The 23,518-nt window shown below is 34.7% G+C and overlaps 1 protein-coding gene and 1 long non-coding RNA gene across 4 annotated transcripts in view; one reads left to right on the top strand and one right to left on the bottom strand.

The window, feature by feature from the left end:
• Nucleotides 1–17,143, top strand: part of dlgap2b (discs, large (Drosophila) homolog-associated protein 2b) — a 309,310-nt gene extending 292,167 nt beyond the window's left edge. For 2 of the 3 annotated variants that reach the window (XM_087297888.1, XM_087297887.1), the window contains exons 9-13: nt 3,688–3,773; nt 4,548–4,951; nt 6,626–6,717; nt 13,723–13,875; nt 16,328–16,814. In XM_087297888.1, coding sequence (XP_087154014.1) covers nt 3,688–3,773; nt 4,548–4,951; nt 6,626–6,717; nt 13,723–13,875; nt 16,328–16,543 — 951 coding nt within the window. In that variant the 3' untranslated portion in view covers nt 16,544–16,814. Of the gene's footprint in view, nt 1–3,687; nt 3,774–4,547; nt 4,952–6,625; nt 6,718–13,722; nt 13,876–16,327 lie in introns of all 3 variants that reach the window. The other variant, NM_001442641.1, reaches the window with a different exon arrangement.
• LOC147832161 (uncharacterized) lies at nt 16,448–21,867 on the bottom strand. Its single transcript, XR_015518227.1, has 4 exons — nt 19,075–21,867; nt 18,641–18,846; nt 17,728–18,549; nt 16,448–17,273 (listed from the first exon to the last, which is right to left on the bottom strand). It is a non-coding gene; the product is annotated as an uncharacterized LOC147832161 (long non-coding RNA).
• Between the last annotated feature and the right edge of the window lie 1,651 nt (nt 21,868–23,518).

Below are 23,518 nucleotides of genomic sequence, written 5' to 3'. Positions count from 1 at the left end.
GTAAGTAATATGAATCATCCACATATCTTTTGCGACTTCATTATCTGAGATGTAAAACGCATGCAAAAGCTGCCTAAAGAGAATGAAAGCAAAGTCATGCACACACATAGAGAGACACGAACGCACTGGTGAAGTTTGACTGATAAATATGAATTTGTAGCTAAATCGTTTGTGGTGCAAATCAGCATTTCCCATTGTTTACATTGTTGCTACAGCATACCGTTAACGATAGACACTGTACATGTCATGATCAATTTTAACAAATAAAAACACTTTTACAGGTTGTAGTTCACAGCTTCTGCGTTGAGGAGATTTTAACCGAATCCAGCACCGAACTGGGAGAGATTCTGGAGCTGTTTTGTCATATCATGCTTGCTATGTATTTTATAATTCCCTGGAACATAATTAATATTGAACTGTAAGCACTTCTGTCTTGGTGTCGTGTCCTTTGGAAGCCCAAATACAGAAACAGACAAAGCTCTTTGGAAATAGCAGCGTTTAGACGCATTTTTAACTCCATCTCTGCTACGTTACATCGCCTCTGGCCACGGCCATTAGCTGCGCAGTGTGTGTGCGCGGTAAAAGAACCTTTGTGATCTCACAAGGGCTGGAAGTATTTTTTTTTTAGTCCCCAAAATTTGTTCATTGTAGGCTTTGCTAAGCTAACTCTATAAAAACTAAGATCTCCTTTTGCATTGAACTTTGAGCTTGAGATGCTGTTTATATCCACACAGCTACAATACACCACCCCAGTGGTGGACCACCCCTTTAAAAGAAATAGGTTTACTCACTTTATAGTAAAGTCAACTAATCACTTTAAAGTCTATGGGTTTGCTCACATTTTAAAAGTCAACAAATCACTTCAAAGGCAATGGGTAAACTCACTTTAAAAGTAAAGTCAACTAATCACTTCAAAGGCAATGAGTGTGCCCACATTTTAAAAGTAAAGTCAACTAATCACTTCAAAGGCAATGAGTGTGCCCACATTTTAAAAGTAAAGTCAACTAATCGCTTTTTACAGTACAGCCCTGTTGCCAGCCTGGTGAAAAGGGTGGTTCTTTTTTTCAAAAAGTAGACCTTTTTGCAGTTATTCATCTTATTTTCTGTTTAATTAGGAGGTTTAAGTACCACATTTTAGTGACATTTTAAGCACTATTTTTAGCAGGAATAGCTTGTCAGATGGTCATCATAACCACACTTTTTGATGTACCAAAACATTTGCTAAATACTTACAATAAAGAAAAAAACATTTTTATAGTTCATCAATGGCAAAAATAGCCTTTAATATGAGTTACTTTTGGTGCTTTATTATTTTTTTCTTTGAAGAATAAGGTCTAAGATTCAGAATTACTTGTAGTAAAAGATGACTTCACTTGTGTCAGATTCTATATATATATATATATTTTTTTTTTTTTTGCACAGTTGAACTAGAATTGTTTACATTTGGTGGGTTACTTTTGCAATTTATGATGGCATAGCAGTCAAAATAAGACAAACGAGCTCATGTATGGGACAAATTCAGGACCTTTTATCAGAGGGGGGTGGGTTTTTTGAACCACCCGAACCCCAAACCCCCACCACCACCCCCTGACTACAGGCCTGCAGTGTAACCATGTTTCATAAAGATGTAAAAGGCAGATAATGATAAAATATAATCATCTTAGTTACAGGTACTTCAAACAATTGTAGTATTGGATTCTCCCACTTTTTGAGTGGGGATGAATTAAGAGCATTACTGACACTTTTAAGTGAATTGACTTTTATGAAATGAAAGACGAAAGACTTCTATGTTTACAGACAGAAAGTGCATCAATAAGTCATAAACCTCCAGAGGAAGGAGGTTTGAACTCCTTTGAACTTGCTTAAAATTCATCACTATGTTCATGATGCAACTTACAGAGTCTCATTAGTCTGGATTTTAAAAAGACTAGCTGTCACTGCCAACGTTTATTAAGCATCCCCCCAAAAAAAAGAATCAAAGGAAGGTGAATATTTTATATAAAAAAAAAACCTTACGCTTCGCAATAAACCCTGTTTTCAATGATTGGTTACAGTCTGGAAAAGTATGGTGAACTGTAACTGCTTACTCTGTCTTCATTCATTGGGCTCTTGAGCGAACAGCTTTAGGGGTTTTCCTTACAGTAAGTGTTACAGTAAATTGCTTCAGATAACAGAGTGTCTGGGAAATGACAGCTCTTTAATAAAAGGCTCATATGTGCCTCTGAGCTGTTGTTTTCTCATCTGGGTCTGTCCTAATGTGTCTACATTACCCGCAGGACATTGTATAACTGTAGCAATATTACATTATGGTGTAAGTATATTGCTCTGGCACTTATATTCATTGCTGGGTGAAGAACACAAATTACAGTAAGAAGTGAAGTTGAGGCACAGATTGCCTTAAAAAAATTACCCCAGTAAAGGTATTATGTATTCCTTTTCAATTTGATCAGTTTGGGGTATTTATCAAAGATTTTGTTATTAATGTCCTTTTACACATTTGAACTTACACATTTTATTGTGTTGTTACATGTGTGTAGTTACACCAATATTACACAAGTAAATACTATGTACCAACGTGTACACACTGTACACTGTAGTTACATACTACTTACACCTCCAGTTACCATGTAAGTTCACAGGAATAAGCGACGCTTAATATAAAGTGGGTCCAAAAATTGTCCTAATTTTTCTGGAATTAGGGTTGTAGTTTACGACTCAATATGTGGGTTTTTTTCCCACAAAAATATCGCAAAAAGACAAAAAAAAGTTTTATATGTTTTTCTGACTTATGTGGCATTATCCCAAATGTTCAAATCCAGAAAAATAAGCAACTTTAATTGACACAGACTATGTTTTGTGTGTTCATGCTAATGACATCACACATTCTCGATTTCTTGTTTGGTTTTATGGAAAACAGGAAAACCCCAAAAAAGCTTTACTAATATTGTATTGAATACTTAAGCTCATCCATAAGCATAATTTCTGTAGAATGTAACGAAGACCACAACTCACATGAATCTACACTTATGGTATCATCAAATTAGCCTTTGTTTGTTGTTAATACTTGCCCTCTAGTGGCAAAAATTACATACTGTGCCTTTAAATACTTTTGGCACAAATTATTCTTTTTTGCTTATGGAAATACACTTTTGTGTGTACTGTCAAATACATGTGTATGTTTTTTTTTAAGTGAAATCTTAACATTTTTTGGTGAAATTGTCAATTTGTAAGGTAGTAAGTAAAACTACATTAACACAGCTTTCATGTTGTTGGAACCAGTGATGTTATTTTCTGCGTTGGAAGGGAGTAAGAAACTCTTCATTTTTCATTTGCCTTGCTGTGAAGTTACATGGGAACTTCTTTAGCTAGTGGTTTCAAAATAAAGAACTTGGGTTTTATCAAAATTAAATTCAACACGGTAACCGAGTTTGCAGGAAAATTTCTTGGAAAAATGTGATGAATTCTGATTTTTGAAGTAATTGGTATGAAAATTATAGTGATTTATTTAACTGGATCAGGCTTAATGCAGTGTACATGATCTCAGTGATGTTCTTGGCCGCATAATTGCAGCTTGCAGCTATCTCTTCTCTTCGGTTAACCTCAGATGCTCAGTAGTATTGTAGATTTATACATTCTCCTTCTGACTTTTCATCACTTAATATCTTCTTTTGCTTTTTCTTCCTTTAGGTGGAAGCTGCCACAGATTCTGAGACAGATAGTAAAGGTCTCCCGCAGTATCATTCTGTGGGCATCCAGGTAGAGGACGAGAAGAGGTAAGTTTATTGATCCATTATATACAGTACAGGACATTTCATTTACAGAACTAAACATGTTAATACCTTTTAAAATCAGTAGCTCTTCAAGATGTCACATGCTGAAATGTTTTTAAAAATATTTACAGTTTAGCACGCTGCTAGCATGTTTTAACAAGTGGTTAGCATGATTTTTAGAGCTTTCGCACTGTTCTTGACATGGTTTTTATGTACTGCTATGTTTTAACCTTTTGTTAGCATCTTTATACTAGATGGGTTGAGACCATAATTAGCTGGTGGTCAGTTAAAAGACTTGCTGAACACAAGCTTGACTATCTGAGATGAACTTGACAAGGAGACCACCTAAAACCAAATACTTGCTATATATATATATATATATATATATATATATATATATATATATATATATATATATATATATATATATATATATATAAATATATACAGTACAATAAAGTACACCCAGACAGTTGTTTTCACAGAATAATGTCCTTTAGTCTTATATAACAGTGCTCCCTTTCACATCAGGTCACCAATAAGCCTGTCTGGGATTATTCTGTGATAACAACTGCCTGGAGGTACTTTATCCTGCTTACTACATGGCTACTTGCGATTAAGTACAAGCATCCCAGGAGGACTTAAACTCAGCATCAATTTGAATTTCTTGAGCCAATATAAAACAAGATTGTGAAGAGATGGATATATATGAATTGCACTTTTCTGAGTGTAAGCACATAAACTGTTTGTTAATATTGTCATTCTGTTCACTTTCAGACTTGGACGCTTTAAACGGTCTAACAGTGTGACGACGGCAGTTCAGGCAGATTTGGAAATGGAGGGTTTTCCTTCAACCGAAGACAAGAGTTTGCAGTTTGGAGGTTTTCAGAGACATTCTGAACCCAGTACACCTACACAGTACAATGTGGTTCGGACTGTACGCACACAGGGTCTCTTTAGTTATCGTGAGGACTACCGGCCCTCCAGCGGGCCGCCCAGCCCGCAGCCCGAACCCTGGCTGGTGGAACCTGCTCATGAAGCAGCTGAGTCGGGCCGTGTGTCTCCGCTCCGCCGCGACGGCAGCTGGTTCATGCAGCTTCTGCACAGTGAAACCAAACGATTGGAGGGATGGTGTAAAGACATGGAGAGAGAAGCAGAGGAGCACGACCTGTCAGAGGAAAGTGAGTGTGCAGGACAACCAAAAACAGATGATGAATATAAACAAAACAATCCCATAGCTGCTCTTAACTAGTTTACAACCTAGGCTCATAAAAAAAATATTTAGCTACAGCAACATTTTTTGCACTTTCATACATTACACTTTTCATGGCAGTTTCAAATTGATGATTTAAATTTTTTGTTTTGTTTTTTGTTTTTTTGGCATTAGCATTGATTGTGCTTAACATAGAAGTTTTAGTTAATTGAAACAGTGTCAAAAGTAAATTTCTATTGTCTAAACGTCCCTCAGGAATATTTTTTTTTTTTAGTTTACAAATTCTATTCATTTACAAGACTTGCTCTATGTAAAAAAGTGTTTGAGATAACTTTGAGATACTAGTGTGAAAGCAAGTCTTTATGGATTTGCTTGAGGAATTGTTAAAAGAGCACACATTGTTTTACTGTCTGTAGAATTTATTTTTAGCACTTTTTATTTATTTGTTTATTTTTTATTTTTTGCAATCCTTTTGGTGGAGACATGTATTTCCAATGAGCCTGTGTACTGAAAATCAAAGTTGAGGTCTCTAGGGCACTTGTGCAGTGCAATGTTGATGCAGTAGGCTACACATAATTCGAGAAATGGATATTGAAGCATGTAAAACCACTGGCTGTACTGGCTGTATGCTCATTAATCTTAGTGTTATAAATATATAATATTAAATATTATATATTATAAATAGTTGAAGTCAAAATTAATGTTTATTTTTTCCTCAATTTTTTTAACGAACAGAAGAATTTTTCAACACATTTCTAAACATTCTAGTTTTAATAACTCATTTCTACTAAACTGTTTTTTTTATCTTTGCCATGATGACAGTAAATAATATTTTACTAGATATTTTTTCAAGACACTTCTATACAGCTTCAAGGGACATTTAAAGGCTTAATTAGGTTAATTAGGTTAACTAGGCAGGTTTGGGTAATTGGGTAAGTTGTTGTATAATGATGGTTTGTTCTGTTGAGTATCAAAAATATATAGCTTAAAAAGGCAAAAAAAATTGACCTTACAATGGCATTTAAATAATTAAAAACTCTTTTACTCAAGCCGAAATAAAACCATAAGACTTTCTCAAAAAGAAAAAAATATTATCAGACATACTGTGAAAATTTCTTTGCTCTGTCAAACATAATTTGGGAAATATTTGTAGAAATAAAACAAATTCAAAGTGGGGCAAATAATTCTGTATTCAACTGAATATAAATATATATATATATATATATATATATATATATATATATATATATATATATATATATATATATATATATATATATATATATTTATTTACTCTGTTTTTAGCTCATGTTAACTGTTCTGCGATGAGCTTCTATTTATTCAGACAAAAATTGATGTAACTAGTGACAACTGCAAATTTTAGCTGCCTCTTAAACAGGGCTAATCATATAAGAAGTTACCACAAGTTATCAGATTAACACTGATAACTGGGAGGATCTAAAAGTGATCTTTAAATTTGATTGGTTTTATACTGTTCAGGACATGTAAAACTCATAAAATATGTGAACAGCTGTTAGATTAAATTTATATATGAATAAAAATCTGGAAAGTATTTATTGTTCTCAAATTTTGATCTTTGCTGTGTATGTATCATTGTTTTAAACCTTATATTGTTTTGCAGTTCTCGGGAAGATCCGGAGTGCTGTGGGCAGTGCTCACCTCCTCATGTCCCAAAAATTCCAGCAGTTTTACTGGCTGTGTCAGCAAAATCTGGTATGTGGCATTTCTGTGATCCCCATGAGATAAACAGTACATTAATGCTCCTTTTTGCCTCTTGACATGCATCAATTATGGACCAGTTCTGTCATGAAGGATGCAGCATGCCTCTTGACATACATCTTATCAAAAAAGAGTGTTTACACCAAAAAATATAAATAAAAGAAGCAAGCAATGTAAGATTAAATATTAGATTGCATGTTGTTGTATTTGCATAACAATATTTATACAGAACATAATACCTTTTCACCTTACAAATCAGGATATACTCTGCCTGACAAAAGTCTTGTCATCAATCTCAGCTGTAAGATCATTAAATAATAACTTGACTTCTAGTTGACCATTTAGAAACAGCAGAAGGTAGATTTTTCCACCCACATTGGGACCCACATGGACCCAAAATTCTCACAGAAATCAGTCAAGAAAAAAATAATGGTTTAGGGTTACATTCAGGAGGGGGGCATGTGAGAGATCTGCAGAGTGGATGGCAACATTAACAACTTGAGGTATCAAGACATTTGTGCTGCCCGTTACATTAAAAACCACAGGAGAGAGCAAATTCTTCCGCAGGATAGCACTCCTTCTCATACTTCAGCCTCCACATCAACGTTCCTGAAAGCAAATAAGGTGCTCCAGGTTTGGCCAGCCCAGTCACCAGAAATGAACATTATTGAGCATATCTGGGGTAAGATGGAGGAGGAGGCATTGAAATGAATTTAAAGAATCTTTATGAACTCTGGGAGTCCTGCAAGGATTGAATTGAATTTTATTTTATTTGATAGATTTTCAAAAATACAAGTATCCCATACATTTTGAAATAAAAACAGTTGAGTATAAAACACAGTAAAGCCAGATGTGGGATACACAATAACAACTCTTTTTCCACTGCAGCATGACTTTATATTCTACTGGTTATATTTATGTTAAGTTAAGTGACAAGACTTTTGTCTAATTAAAGCCAGACCTTACTGTCCTAATTAAATAATTAAAAATCAAGGCATAATTATATTTTATTTTGGTAAAATTAGAAATGATGATTTGTTGTTCCTAAAAATTGTCATTTATGACATTTATGAGTCATTTATGTAGAATTGAGATTGAAAGATGATGTGTGGGTTAAAAAGATAGGATAATAGTAGCCCAAGATATTATTATTATTATTATTATTATTATTATTATTATTATTATTATTATTATTATTATTATTATTATTATTATTATATGAGTATCTGTAATGTGAGTGTACAAAAACCTTCGCCTTTAAAGTAGTCTAAATAAAGTGCTTAGCAATGCAAATTACTAATCAGAAGTGTAGGTTTGATAGCCTATATTTACAGCAGGACATTTGCAAAATATCTTAATGGAACATGAGCTTTAGTTAACATGCAAATTATGTTTTAGAAAAAAGAAAATCAATCGTACAAACTTTTATCATTTCTTTTTCTTTTTCTTTTTGCCATTGACTGGTTTTGTGGTCCAGGGCCTAATATTAATTTACAAATGAAATGTGAGAAAGTATACATACACTGAAAAAAATGTCCATTAATTAACAGATATTTTGTGATTCTCAGGGTTTTATTTAAAGTTATGATTTATATTATGGGACATTGAGGTCTGCTTTATCTGCTTTAAACTTTTACAGTTCACAGTTCGAAAGTGACTTTTATTGACATATTAGTAGTTTGAAACAATATATTGTAAAAGAAATAATAAACATAGAATTAAATCTGTAAAATAACAGAAAACATACTGCCAGTTTACAGTTAAAGGCTTTTGTACCATATTTTACAACAGAATTAAAGACAATATATGACTTCATACTATTAAAAACATCAACAAATTAAAATTTATATAACCTTTTAACATCAAAATATAATGCCATAATAAAATTTAAAACCATTAATTATTGTAAAAAAGTCGCAAGCTTACGAAAAATGTACAGATATTTTTCTACAGTGTGTATTGAATATTTTTTGCTAACTAAACATATCCAGCCTTGTTTCGTTGTAAAATATTGTTTAAATAGGTTTTGTTGGTCTAGTTGACTCAATTACACAGATTAGTTGCCAAGTCAGCTTCACTAACTATAATTTTAGCCTGAAAAAAAAAAGCTTTAACCAGTATCAAGCTGTGTTAGAGTAAAAGCTCTTGACGTTAATTGGTGTTTGGTGGGTTGAATGACACTTTAAAGGGTTTGTTTAGTGGACAGTGATTGTGTCTGGATCTCTCTCTCTCTCTCTCTGGAGACTGTGAAATGATGGATGTTGTAATACATTTGCAGGGACAGGCAGAGACCAGCTTGTCTTCTCTATGAGCTTTCCAACTGACTGAACAGTTCAGCTTAACATTGTAAACAAAGAGGAGGAGATGTAGCCGGAATAACTAAAGCAGATGTTTTCTTTATAACTGAGAAATGGTTCAGTCTATCGTTCAAAGGTTCTACATCTGCGTTTATTTTTATTTATTTTTTTGGTTCTATTCTTTGAGGTCCACTTATAATGTTATCAAGACTTGATTAATATCCAAATATATAATAATTAAAGAAACAGTACACTTTTTTTAATAACTTCCCTGGAATTAAACAGTTGAGTTTTATCATTTTTTAATCCATTCGGCCAATCTCTGTTTCTGGTGGAAGCACTTTTAGCTCAGTTTAGCCTAATTCATTGAATCGGATTAGACCATTAGCTTCTCACTGAAAAAAAAAATAAAATAAAATGAGACAATTTTCTTATTTAAAGCTAGACACTTCTGTTACAATGTGTAACAGAATACTATGAGTGGCGGAAAAAGTTAGGAACAATTCTCTCATTCTGGCATAATAATCAAGGAACTTGATACCATGGCTGCACCTGAAAACAGTCCACAGCTTGGTAACTAGGTACTGCAACAGTGCTGCATAATATGATTGCGCTTGCTGCAGCTGTAGAATTTTGCTTTCTTAGTTCGCAAGAGTTTACAGAATATAATGTGTATAGTTATTTTTGCATATAAATATAGAATTTGCAGTGAAATATATATTTTATAAAAATACAGTATATAAAATAATATATTTTATAGAAAAAAATATAGAGCTTAGCATTTAGATATCTTCATTAAAATATATATACAATTTCTTATTATTTTTTAGATCAATCTTTTTGTCTGTGCCTTTTCAGTTGATGTGTGAATTAAATTTTTGAGTATTAGCTGAATGAATAATATCTATCTATCTATCTATCTATCTATCTATCTATCTATCTATCTATCTATCTATCTATCTATCTATCTATCTATCTATCTATCTATCTATCTATCTATCTATCTATCTATCTATCTATCTATCTATCTATCTCTCTATCTGTCTATCTGACGGTCTGTTTGTCTATCTATCTATGTATCTGTAGCTGAAAGTTTGCAACTATAGTATTCCTTCATTCATTAATTCATTCATTTTCTTGTCGGCTTAGTCCCTTTATTAATCCGGGGTCGCCACAGCAGAATGAACCACCAACTTATCCAGCATGCTTTTACGCAGCGGATGCCCTTCCAGCCGCAACCCTTTTCTGGGAAACATGCACACACACTCATTCACATTCATATACTATGGACAATTTTACCCAATTCACCTATACCACATGTCTTTGGACTGTGGGAGAAACTGGAGCACCCGGAAAAAACCCATGCAAACGCAAGAAGAACATGCAAACTCCACACAGAAACGCCAACTGACCCAGCTGAGGCTCGAATCAGCGATCTTCTTGCTGTGAGGCTACAGCACTACCTACTTCGCCACTGTGTCGCCCTGCAATTATAGTATAGTTTGCAATTGTTGAAAGAAAGAGCCTCTGAAATGAATAGATAAATAAAAAAAAATACACACCGTTGACAAATTTTTTACCCAAGTGCTGTTTGACAGAGAGAGAAAAAAAATCTCAATTACATATTTATTTAGAAATTTGTCATGACTGTACATAATATTTTACTCATAATTTAAAAAAAAAAAAAAAAAACTGGTGTTTATTGTGCTATATTGTGCAGATGGCAACAGTCTGCCTTTCACAATTCATCGTTTGGATAGTACATGTTGAAAGTGAAATTGTATTACAGTGACCTCTAGTGTTTACTTATTTTATTTGATTAATTTGTGCCACTTGGTATAGTGATTAATTAGGATCAGGGTATTTATGTAATTTACATTACACCTTTTGTCAAGTAAATAACTAATAATATTACATAACTAATAATAATAACTATTAATAAACAAATGATTTTGCTCAAAAAATTGTGCTCTTGCAATAATAATAATAATTGTCTATGTATATAACAATAATAATATTACCGTTAAATAACATAATACTTATGAATACATTTATAAATAATATCTGTCCTGCACAATCACCATAACACAAGGCAGAATAATAACTAGCCTAACTGCATCATTTCACACTGCTCAAAGCATTACATTTTTGCACTCTAACTAATAGATTTTTGGGTTACACTTTACACTTAGTTTACAGTAGTTAATATTAGTTAAACTTTTTACCAACATGAACTAAAAATGATCAAAACTTGTACAGCAGTTAAACATTTGCTAAGGGATTATTAACATCCAAATTCAGCCTTGTTAACATTAGTTCATACAATGTGAGTTAACACAGTTAACTAACTAACGAGTGACCTTATTTTCATTAACTAACATTTAAGCTGAGGTCACACTGCACTTTACTCCCCATAGAACTTCATTCATAAGCATGTGAATGCGTCAGACTCGAAATGCTAGCTCATGTGTTTTAGTTCGCTGAGTTGTAAAGTTCAAGTTTGGTGAACTCTATCATGGACCAATCACTCGCTTTTTTAATGTCTAATCATTTCGTTTTATACTACAGATTTTCGCAAGCTTAAACTCTAGTGTGACAGAGCTGCATGATTCTGGCTGGCTAAACTGAGAATCTCGATTTTTTTTTGCTTAAAATCAAAATCATGATTTCATGACTTTTTCTCATGATTTTCTTCATGTAAAAAAGGGTTAATATAAGTAGGCTATTATTAGTGTTATTCCTAAACAAATAATAATAAAATTATTTGTAGATTTACTGTTGATTAAAATGCTAGATTTAGTATAAATTTCAGCATACAATACTCATAAATCTGATGTTGAATAATTAAGTTTGAGACATATGCTTGCAATTTGTCATTGACAACATTATTAGACCATTTTTTTCTTCTGGTAAAATTAGACATTTGTCATTATCAGATTCCCTCTTGCATTATACTCAACATTATATAGGCTAGAATAGTTATGCTGACACTGTTAAACATTTATTTTCATGCACAACCCTTTATGTTTGCTATGAAAGAAAAACATATTAAATGCTTGTCGCAATCATAACTTTAAAATGCAATTGATTATATAAATTATGTGCATGCTTTCGGTTTCATTTTCACTTAGTGCAGTTTATACTTCTCGCTCGGCTCCTAAATGATCGCTCTGTGCCACAAACTGAAAGTTATTTACAACTTTTTATTTTATTGTAAAGTGTTCACAATTTTTGTTCAAATCAATAGTCTTGGCTTCCTCAGTTTGTTCTCAAATTGGTGATTTCACTTGGCCACTAAGCGGAATGCTGTTAGGATGTGGGAATCCAGGAAACATGAGAATCCAGGAAGAACGCGATTCATTTTATGGACCCACACTTAAAAAAAAAAATGGACAATTTTCTGTATTTTGTCATACATGTTTTTTTTAATTATTATTATGATTATTATAAGTTATTTTTGCTTCTTAATTGCATTGTGGGACCTTGATCTTTCTCCCAATTTGGATATTTAAATTTTGAAAAAAGTTATTTTATTGTTTTTTTAACAGTTTAATTTGAAGATATATTGTTTGGTTTGATGTTGTAAATTACGATACAATATACCTGCCTGTAATAAACTGCCTGTACTTTTAAACTGCCTATTATTTTACAGACTTAATTCTCTATATATTATACATTATATAACATTTAAAACCACTAAAACTAAATCACTAAACTTCATTCCTCACCCTACAGCCCAAGACAAGTCCCTCACTAAAGCTAAGCAGGGTTAAGCCTAGTCAGTACCTGGATGGGAGACCACATGGGAAAGCCAGGTTGCTGTTGGAAGTGGTGTTAGAGAGGCCAGCAGGGCGAGCTCAACTTGCAGTCTGTGTGAGTCCTAATGCCCTAGTAAAAAGTGAAGGGCACACGATACTGTCAGTGGGCGTCGTCTTTCAGATCAGACGTTAAACCGAGGTCCTGACTCTCTGTGGTCATTAAAAATCCCATGGCACTTCTCGTAAAGAGTAGGGGTGTAACCCCAGTGTCCTGGCCAAAGTCCCTCAATCGGTCCTTACGATTATGGCCATCCCCATCCACTGAATTGGCTTTGTCACTGTCTCTCCACACTACCAATAGCTGGTGTTTGGTGAGCGCACTGACGTCGTTGTTCTGTGGCTGCCATCGCATCATCCTAGTGGATGCTGCACGCTGGTGGTGTTGTTGAGAGACCCCCCACCCCTCATGATTGTAAAGCGCTTTGGGTGTATGGCCATACACAATAAATGCGCTATATAAATAGACATTACATTACATTTAGTAAAAGTTACTTGAAAAAACACACAGATTTCCAAGTACTGGGTTGTGGCTGGAATGATTTGTTCTGCTGTGGTGACCTCTGATAAATAAGGAACTAAGACGGAGGAAAATTAATGAATGAATAAAACATACAGTTGAATGCTCATTATCAAAAGTTGAAAGAGCAGAGTTCAACATCCCATGATACAATTCCTACCGTAAATAAAACTGTAAGTCATGAAATCTGCAACCTGCTAATAAACAGAATTTTTTTACAGTGTAAGATCAAGGTTGTGTAAACATCTGAGCAGAGTTGTAACTTACTGTTGTTTGTATGAGATATAAAGTGCGTGTGTGTGTGTGTGTGTGTGTGTGTGTGTGTGTGTGTGTGTGTGTGTGTGTGTGTGTATGTGTGTGTGCACAGGACCCCAGTGCGATGCCCCGGCCCACGGCTCAGGATCTAGCTGGATTCTGGGACCTCCTACAGCTCTCCATTGATGATGTCACTGCCAAGTTTGATGAGCTACAGCAAATCAAGAGCAATGATTGGAGGTTAATGGACAGCCCAGAGAAGAAGGTAAGAGAGTCATGGAAATTATGTGACATTGAAGACAGGAGTGAATATCCTGAAAATATCTAGCTTAGGAAGCAAATATTAATTGATTTATTAAAAAAGATCTTTAATTTCTCTACAAAAATATAAAAAATCTACTTTGAACCACAATAGCTTATCGTAAAATTGCTCAGCTCACTGTGCAATTTTTAATAATCCTAAATGATTGTAGTATGTCAGACTGCACAAACAGGACTCTCATGTCCCACTGTTGAATCTCAGCAGTCATAATGTCAGACTGAATGACAATGAAGCCATGCCAAACACAGAAGAAAACTCACCTGGAGTTTGACGCCATCCATCCATGACACTTTCACTATTACTAGAGAAATGTGAAGTGTGACACAAATAAACATAATATATATTCACATATTACACTCTAAAATGCCATTTGAATGAAACAGTGGTTACGGAAAGTATTTAGACGCCCTTAAATTGTTCAACTTTTTGTTATATTGCAGCCATTTGCTAAAATTATCATCAGTTCATTTTTCCCCTCATTAATGTACACATAGCACCATACTGTATATTGACAGAAAAACTGATTTTTTAACATTTTTGCAGATTTATTAAAAAAATAAAATCTGAAATATTACATGGTCCTCTATTATATTATTTTATAATATTATATATTGTATTATTATATAGTTTCCCTGAGATGGGTTGCAGCTGAAAGGGCATCCACTGCATAAAACATATGCTGGATAAGTTCATTACGCTGTGGCAACCGCAAATTAATAAAGGAACTAAGTCAGAAAGAAAATGAATAAATGAATGAATATTATTATATTATATTTTATTATATAACATTTTATTATATATTGTATTATATTAAATTATAAATATAATAATATATAATAATATATTATATTATATTATATTATATTATATTATATTATATTATATTATATTATATTATATTATATTATATTATATTATATAGACTCTTTACTCTGTATTTAGTACAGCACCCTTTTGGTCTAATAGAGCTTTGAGTGTTTTTGGAAAAAATGAAAGTTTCTCACACCTGGATTTGGGGATCCTCTGCTATTCCTCCTTGCAGATTCTCTCCAGTTCTGTCAGGTTGCATGGTAACAGCGTTGATGGAAAGCCATTTATAGGTGTCTTCAGAGATGCTCAATTGAATTTAAGTCAGGGCTCTGGCTGGGCCATTCAAGAACAGTCTTTTAATTGTTGTGAAGCCACTGCACAGCTGCACATTATTTAGCTGTGTTCTTAGGGTCATTGTCTTGTTAGAAGGTAAACCTTTAGCCCAGTCTGAGGTCCTGAGCACTCTAGAGAAGGTTTTCATCCAGCATATCCCTGTACTATTCATCTCCCCCTCGATTGCAACTAGTCGTCCAGTCCCTGCAGTTAAAAACTGCAGTGATGATTGACTTCCTACAACTTTCTCTCATCTCCCGACTGCATCTCTGGAGCTTAGCCACAGTGATCTTTGGGTTCTTCTTTACTTCTCTCACCAAGGTTCTTCTTCCCCGATGGCTCGGTTTGGCTGGACTGCTAGTTCTAGGAAGGGTTTTGGTCATCCCAAAGATCTTCCATTTAAGGATTGTGCAGGCCACTGTGCTCATACAAACCTTAAGTGCAGCAGAATGTAAATTCTTTGTAATCTTGGCCTGATCTGTGCCTTGCCACAATTCTGTCTCTGAGCTTATCAGACAGTTCTTTTGACCTCATGATTCTCATTTGCTCTGACATGCATTGTGATCTGTAAGGTCTTATATAGACATGTGTGTGGCTTTCCTAATCAAGTCCAATCAGTATGATCAAACACAGCAGTACTCAAATGAAGGTGTAGAATCATCTCAAGGATGAACAGAAGAAATAGACAGCACATGAGTCATTTATATGAGTGTCACAGCTAAATTTGTAAATACCTAGGACCATGTGACATTTCAGTTTATCTTTTTTTAAATAAAACTGCAAAAATGTCAACAATTCTGTGTTTTTCTGTCAATATGGGGTGCTGCGTGTACATTGAGAAAAAAAATTAACCAATGCTTTTAGCAAATGGCTGCAATAAGAGTGAAAAATTCAAGGGGGTTTGAATATTTTGCATACCCACTGTATATGCTTCCTTCAAGTTGAAACCATGATAAAATATCCTGTGAAGTCCATTTTGCTGGGAACTTCTGACATGAAAAGAGATGTCTGACATGAAAAGAGACACATACAAAATGTAGAGAGCTGTGGGTCATGAGGACCCAGGATTAAGAAACCATTCTAGATTAACAAGAAAGTTTTGAGTTCTGAAACATAAAAGAGGTTTTTATAGTACAACAACCTCTTATATGCCAAAAGATTAAGTAAATTTTAATTTCTCAGTTCATTACCTCTTTATTTTCAGATAAACAAAGAAACAGTATACGATGATAAACTCTATTCTCCTCCTCAGGAAAGAAAATGGCCGCCTCCTGTTACAAAGAGACCTCCTAAAGGTCGCGGAGCCATCATGCGTGAGCGTTCGCTGGATCTGCAGGACCGTCAGAGGCAGGAGGCTCGCCGCAGGCTCTTGGCTGCTAAACGGGCTGCCTCTTTCCGTCAGAGCTCCGTTACAGAGCGAGCCGACAGCATAGAGATCTACATCCCTGAAGCCCAAACACGCTTATGAAACACACACATGCTACGCTTCACCAACAGGGTACATCCATTCTGCTCCATCCTCTGGTCTGTTACGCGTTTTCTTCCTGTTCATCATCTACTCTGAGCTGAGAAGAGTGGTGAGTTTATATATGCCTCAAACAGAGCTCAACGGGAAGAGGTGCAGCTCCGACACATGCAGCTACTGCCACCTGGTTTGTGTTTCAGTTCATTCAGAGGACAAAACTAAGGCTTTGTTCACACTGCACACAAATCCGATTAAATTTTTACAATCGATTAAATGACGCAATGTTTCCAAGTGTATGAAAATCAGGAAAATATAAATGACTGTGTACTTAAAGGGTCAGTTCAACCAGAAATATCAATTCTATTATTAATTACTCACCTTCAGACCTTCTTTCACATTCGCAAAGCAAATTACAATGTTGTAGTTGAAATTCAAAAGCTCTCTCATTCTCCAAAAAAGATTTTGTGCACCAAAAAAACTGTAAAAGTGACTTTGTTTGCTAATGTTATCCACCTCAAAGTCAGGATGCACTTGTACTATGGGCATTACGATGCTAAAATGTTGTGCTGCTGACTCTAATGAGATTAAATCTACGTTTTCAGCAAGATGCCGCTGTACGCATCAGTTATTAACATCTACACCTACTCCACACTCAAACCCAACCATCACAGTTATTAACTTCTACACCTACTACAAACCCTAACCCAACCATCACAGTTATTAACTTCTACACCTACCCCAAACCCTAACCCAACCATCAAAGTTATTAACTTCTACACCTACCCCAAACCCTAACCCAACCATCAAAGTTATTAACTTCTACACCTACCCCAATCCTAAACCCAACCATCACAATTATTAACTTCTACACCTACCCCAAACCCAAACCCAACCATCAAAGTTATTAACTTCTACACCTACCCCAAACTCTAACCCAACCATCACAATTATTAACTTTTACACCTACTCCACACTCAAATCCAACCATCACAGTTATTAACTGCTACACCCACCCCTGACCCAACCATCACAGTTATTAACTTCTACACCTACCCCAAACCCTAACCCAACCATCAAAGTTATTAACTTCTACACCTACCCCAAACCCTAACCCAACCATCAAAGTTATTAACTTCTACACCTACCCCAATCCTAAACCCAACCATCACAATTATTAACTTCTACACCTACCCCAAACCCAAACCCAACCATCAAAGTTATTAACTTCTACACCTACCCCAAACTCTAACCCAACCATCACAATTATTAACTTTTACACCTACTCCACACTCAAATCCAACCATCACAGTTATTAACTGCTACACCCACCCCTGACCCAACCATCACAGTTATTAACGTCTACCCCTACCCCAAACCCTAACCCAACCATCACAGTTATTAACGTCTACCCCTACCCCAAACCCTAACCCAACCATCGCAGTTATTAACTTCTACACCCACCCCAATCATAAACCCAACCATCACAGTTATTAACGTCTACATCTACCCCAAACCCTAACCCAACCATCATAGTTATTAACTTCTACACCTACCCCAATCCTAAACCCAACCATCACAGTTATTAACTTCTACACCTACCCCAAACCCTAAACCCAACCATCACAGTTATTAACATATACATCTACCCCACCCTTAACATAACCATCAGATATTAATATCTATACCTACCCCAACCCTAAACCCAACTCTCACAGTTATTAATGTCTACATCTACCCAACCATAATCCTAACCATCACAGTCAATAACTTTTACATCTACCCTAACCCCTAACCCAACCATCAGTTATTAACATCTAAACTTACCCCAACCCTAAACCCAACCCTCACAGTTATTAGAATCTACATCTACCTCAGCCCTTAACCTAACCATCAGTTATTAACGTCTATACCTACCCCAAACTTAAAGCCAACCATCAGTTATTAACGTCTATACCTACTCCAAACTTAAAGCCAACCATCAGTTACTAACATCTATACCTACCTAAATCCTAAACCCAACAATCACAGTTATTAACGTCTACACTTATCACAACCCCTAACCCAAACATCATAATTATTAACGTCTACACCTTCCCCAACCCTAAACCCAACCATCATAGTTATTACCGTCTACACCTACCCCAACCCTTATCCCAACCATTAGTTATTAACGTCTAAACCTACCCCAATCCTAAACCCAACCATCAGTTATTAAACTCTACACTCACCCCAATCCTAAACCCAACCATCAGTTATTAACGTCTACACTTACCCCAACCCTAAACCCAACCATCAGTTATTAACCTCTTCACCTACCCCAACCCTTATCCCAACCATCAGTTATTAACGTCTACACCTACCCCAACCCTAAACCCTAACCATCAGTTATTAACGTCTACACCTACCCCAACCCTAAACCCTAACCATCAGTTATTAACGTCTACACCTACCCCTACCCTAAACCCAACCATTAGTTATTAACGTTTACACCTACCCCAACCCTAAACCCAACCATCAGTTATTAACGTTTACACCTACCCCTACCCTAAACCCAACCATCAGTTATTAACGTTTACACCTACTCCAACAATAAAAACAAAAGTTGCAGTTATTAACGTACAGTCACAATTGGTGGAGGCTTTCAATAAATCTAAAGAATTAGTTGTGGATGTTTTTGGAGAAAACTAATGAAAAAAATGCTGAAAATGCTCTCTGTTAAGTATTTCTGCCATCTTGCCAACAACATCTCATTGTGACATCTCAATGGTTCAATGAGATCTCGATAACTGCAAGTTATGCCTCTCTAATTTACTACAAGTTGCGCACGGTCATGTTATGCCCCTGTCTTGCAGTACGCAGACAGATACACCAATTGCCTGTAGTTAACTCACACACACTCTGAATTAATGTGACAGAAGACATTGATGAACAAAGTTGTTTTTACAGTTTTTAGCACACGAAACTCCAAATGTTTTTGGAGCTTGACATGATTACAGTTAAACCAATCACATGGAATGTTTTCCGTTCATTCATCTCGGGACCTTTGTTGTCTATGAAGGATAAAAGAGCTCTCTGATTTCATCTAAAATATTTTAATTTATGTTCTAAACATAACAAAGAGGTTTGGAAATTGAGTAAGCTGAGTAATTAATGACAGAGTTGTAATTTTATGTTAACCAACCCTTTAATAGTTGTATTGAGGAGAAGAAACTACAATTCCACGAAGCAATGCTAATGACAAAATCAAATTAAAAGTGCCAGAGATATTCTATTATTTATATACATTTAAGTAAAGTTGAAATTTGCTGTTTTTTATATATACAAGTAATTAGTTGTATCTATAGAAAGAACAAAAAAAAAGTATATACGCAAGCATTTTCTAAGTGTAAGGTCTGTCTTTAATGGTGTACCAAATATCATTAAAAATATATTTCCCTATGGAGAAAAGAAATTACTTTAATTTATGGAACCTGACAGACGGCTCTATTAATTATGCAAAAGAATGCTAATTTTCCCAAAAGAACACAGTTTTGTGAGGGATTTTTGCAAACGAATGCAATATAAAATGTGACATTGTCTCCATAAAATTCGACATTTTATGGTTAAATAATTGAAAGAAAAAACGCTTGTAAGGTGATACTTATTTTATTTTAACATTGAGATGTTCTTCAATAAATTGTCATTTAGTTTCAATCAACAAAAGGATAAGTAAAAGTCGGATATTGCTACATGTCTGAACAAAGTCAAAGTTTGAGCCTCAGAATAGGCACAGTTAGGACTTTTTATTCAGAAAATTTGCTCTAAAGCACTGGCACAAAACTCTTGTCACAGCATCATCATTTTATCATTCCCACAAACAGAATCAAAAAAGACTCTAAACTTGACTAGCATTGACTTTATTCGGAATTAAAATTGCAATCTCATTTGCAAAGTAACTACTGCTTAAAACATTGTGCAAAGCAGTTCTACCGAAATGATCCACATTTGTATTTCCAACGGAAATGTTGATCTTTATCCTCGTGATGTTGTCGCAGTTGGGGATGTGCATGAAGGTTTTGCTTCTAGATTTTGATTTGGTTTTAGCTCCGTGGTTGACAGAGATTAAAGGGATCGTTCACTCAAAAATTAAAATTTACTCACTATTTATACATTTTCGAGTACTTCCAAACCTTTGAGTTTTTTTCTTCTGATGAACACAAAACAAGATACTTTAAAGAGCGTTTACCACTGACATCTATAATTGTAAAAACAAATACCATCAAGTCAATAGAATGTAGATTTCTTCATAATATATTATTTTGTGTTTAACAGAAGAAACTCATCGAGGTTTGAAACAAGTGAAGGGTGAGCAAATGATAGAATTTTTAGTTTAGTGTGAACTGTCCCTTTGAATCTAGTTCTGTGATTAAAGGACACTGTCAAAGAGGCATTCATGGCTAGGATTTAAAATCCATTCAGCCTCTCCCCCCAAAAAGGCCTTGAAATCATTCAGTCACACTGTAACATCTTGACTTTCATTGACTGAGCACTGGTTTCACATGAAACATTTACAGAGAAGTATTTACAATACCAATCTTCCTCAACGTTCACCACTCAAGGTAGTCTGTGACATATAAAGGTGCAAAAGAAACTTTAATAATATTACTGTAAATGGTGCTGCTTTATACTCTAAAACGTAGAAGCCCCTCCTCTCCTTTCTGCACAGCACTATAAACCACCTGTGGACTTTTTAAACAGAGGTTTATCATGGTGTCTAAATGCATTCTCACATTTATGGTCACTGCTTTTGTTAAAAAGAACCTTTTTTAGGTTGTATATCACACTTTTTTTGGTCCAACATTTGCACAAAAACGTGCCCATCTGCCTTGTCACCTTTGAGAGCAGAAACCTGGTTGTGCAATAGACAGAGGTCTCTACGATGAATCATTGAGTTTGTATACTGTACCACACGTTATTTTTTAAATAATTTGGCTTGAGGTTCTTTATTATCATGATCGTGGATTAAACAAAACCAACAGCAGCATTAGATTTAGTCCCTTATACTTGTAAACTGTTACTAAGTTCTTTATTGGCACAATGTTACATTTTAACTGTCTACAACTGTCCGTAAAATCACCTTTTTTCCCTGTTCAAGGACTAAACTATTCCAGAGATGGCTGTTTGCTATATCGCCAATGGTATTGTTTATTATCAGGGCTGCTTACATTTATAATGAGTTAGAAGGCAGTTACTATAGTAAATCACTGGCTTTTTAGCTATTTTCTTTACCTGGCAGCCTTACAGCATCTTAAGCAAAAAGCATTGTGAATGTACTGCCCTGCTCTTGCAAAAAAATAAAAAATAAATTAAAAGAAAAGAAAAATATTAACCGACACTCCAGTTTTAGGTGTAAATCCATGTGTTGTTGAACGAGGAAACGGAGTCTGGTAATAATTAATTTAAACAATGGTTAAAGGGATAGTTCAGCCAAAATACAAATTTTATAGTCAATACAAAAGGAGTTTTAAGCTTATTTAGACAATGTTAGGCTACTTTAGACATGTTAAACTATTTTGAAAGAGAAGTGTGTGCGCTTTTTCTTCAGCAAAGTTACTTACAAACAAATACACAGCACAACTGTTCTGCATTTATAAGCAACACAGTGGTGTTTCATTACTGAATGAATAGACTGCTTTGAACAAATCGAGTGACAAATGATTCAGTGACTCATTCATAAGAAAGTACTTTTATACAATATTTAAATATGTATAACTTAAATCACACAATTCTTGACTTGAGAGACTTTAAGAGGCTTGGTGGCTGCTATTCACTTATAGCGATATAAGTTATAAGTTCACCCAAATCTTAGAAGTTTACCCAAAAATGTAATTTCCGTCATCAATTCACTCTATCAATTCACTTCTCCATGTCTGACAAGCTTTCAGTATCTACCATGGTGCTCCCTTATCAATTTGTATCAATCAATACTTTGATCAATTAATACTTTTCATGTAGTGTACCATAGTGAAAGACAATTAATGTTCTTTCTATAAATTATATAACGTGAAGAGTGATCATGAAGCAACGTGTAGTCTAGAATATCTGATATCCTTGACGCTTCAATATTTTATTTAGACAAAACCCTGAGTTAAAATTTTTTTTTTCAATTTCAAGAACAGCATATAACATTTTACAACCAAATATATATGCATGTCAGGGGGTAACTGTAAATAAAATACAAATTTACAAAATGTATATATGTAATAATTAAATAAGTACATTACAGAACTGTATAGAAATTTTTTCAAGTGCGTAGGCAAAATGCAAGCATATTTCAGTCCTTGATAATTTTGTTTTACCCAAAAAAATAGGTTTCTTATTAGTAAATTTACATTTATAAATGTAACATTTAGTTAACAACATAAATAAATTAAATAAATTGCATAACTTGTCCCAACTCATCTTCATTAACATCACCCATTTCCAATAACAGAAAAGATTGGTTCATCATTTGATGGTGGTACATTTTTTGGGCACCTGCTGTCTGGAATGCAATCCATGCAAGCACATTTTTACGATTATTCATGTTAATTGCCAGTGTTACTCTAATACACATGGTTCATTAGACTGTTTAGTTTGTCAGACAAAATGGCGGATGGTGAGTGGGGCACAGAATATCACCCTTGTGATCGGATCAGTCTGTTGGTGGAGCATCAATTACACACAATCCTGTTGTTCCAGTACCATGAGAACTTATTCATCTTTAGAACACAAATTAAGATATTTTTGATTAAAACTAGAGCTTTTTGATCCTCCATGAACCGCAAAAAGCCTAGAAAGATGCCAAGAACATCCTCAAAACATTTAATAGTCAATTATATATTTTATGGAAGCTATAACAACAAAAATAAAGACTTTATTCAACAGTTTTTGCTCTTCAGTGATAGTCCAGTGCACAGGTGCACATGAGCTTTAAAAGTTTTTTAACCACATTTCTGG

Source organism: Danio rerio, chromosome 20 (assembly GCF_052040795.2).
Source record: "Danio rerio strain M-AB ecotype USA chromosome 20, GRCz13ab, whole genome shotgun sequence".
In the NCBI taxonomy this organism is placed as follows: Eukaryota; Metazoa; Chordata; class Actinopteri; order Cypriniformes; family Danionidae; genus Danio; species Danio rerio.
Note: the sequence above shows the minus strand (reverse complement) of the source record. Positions and strands in the feature narration are given on the sequence as shown.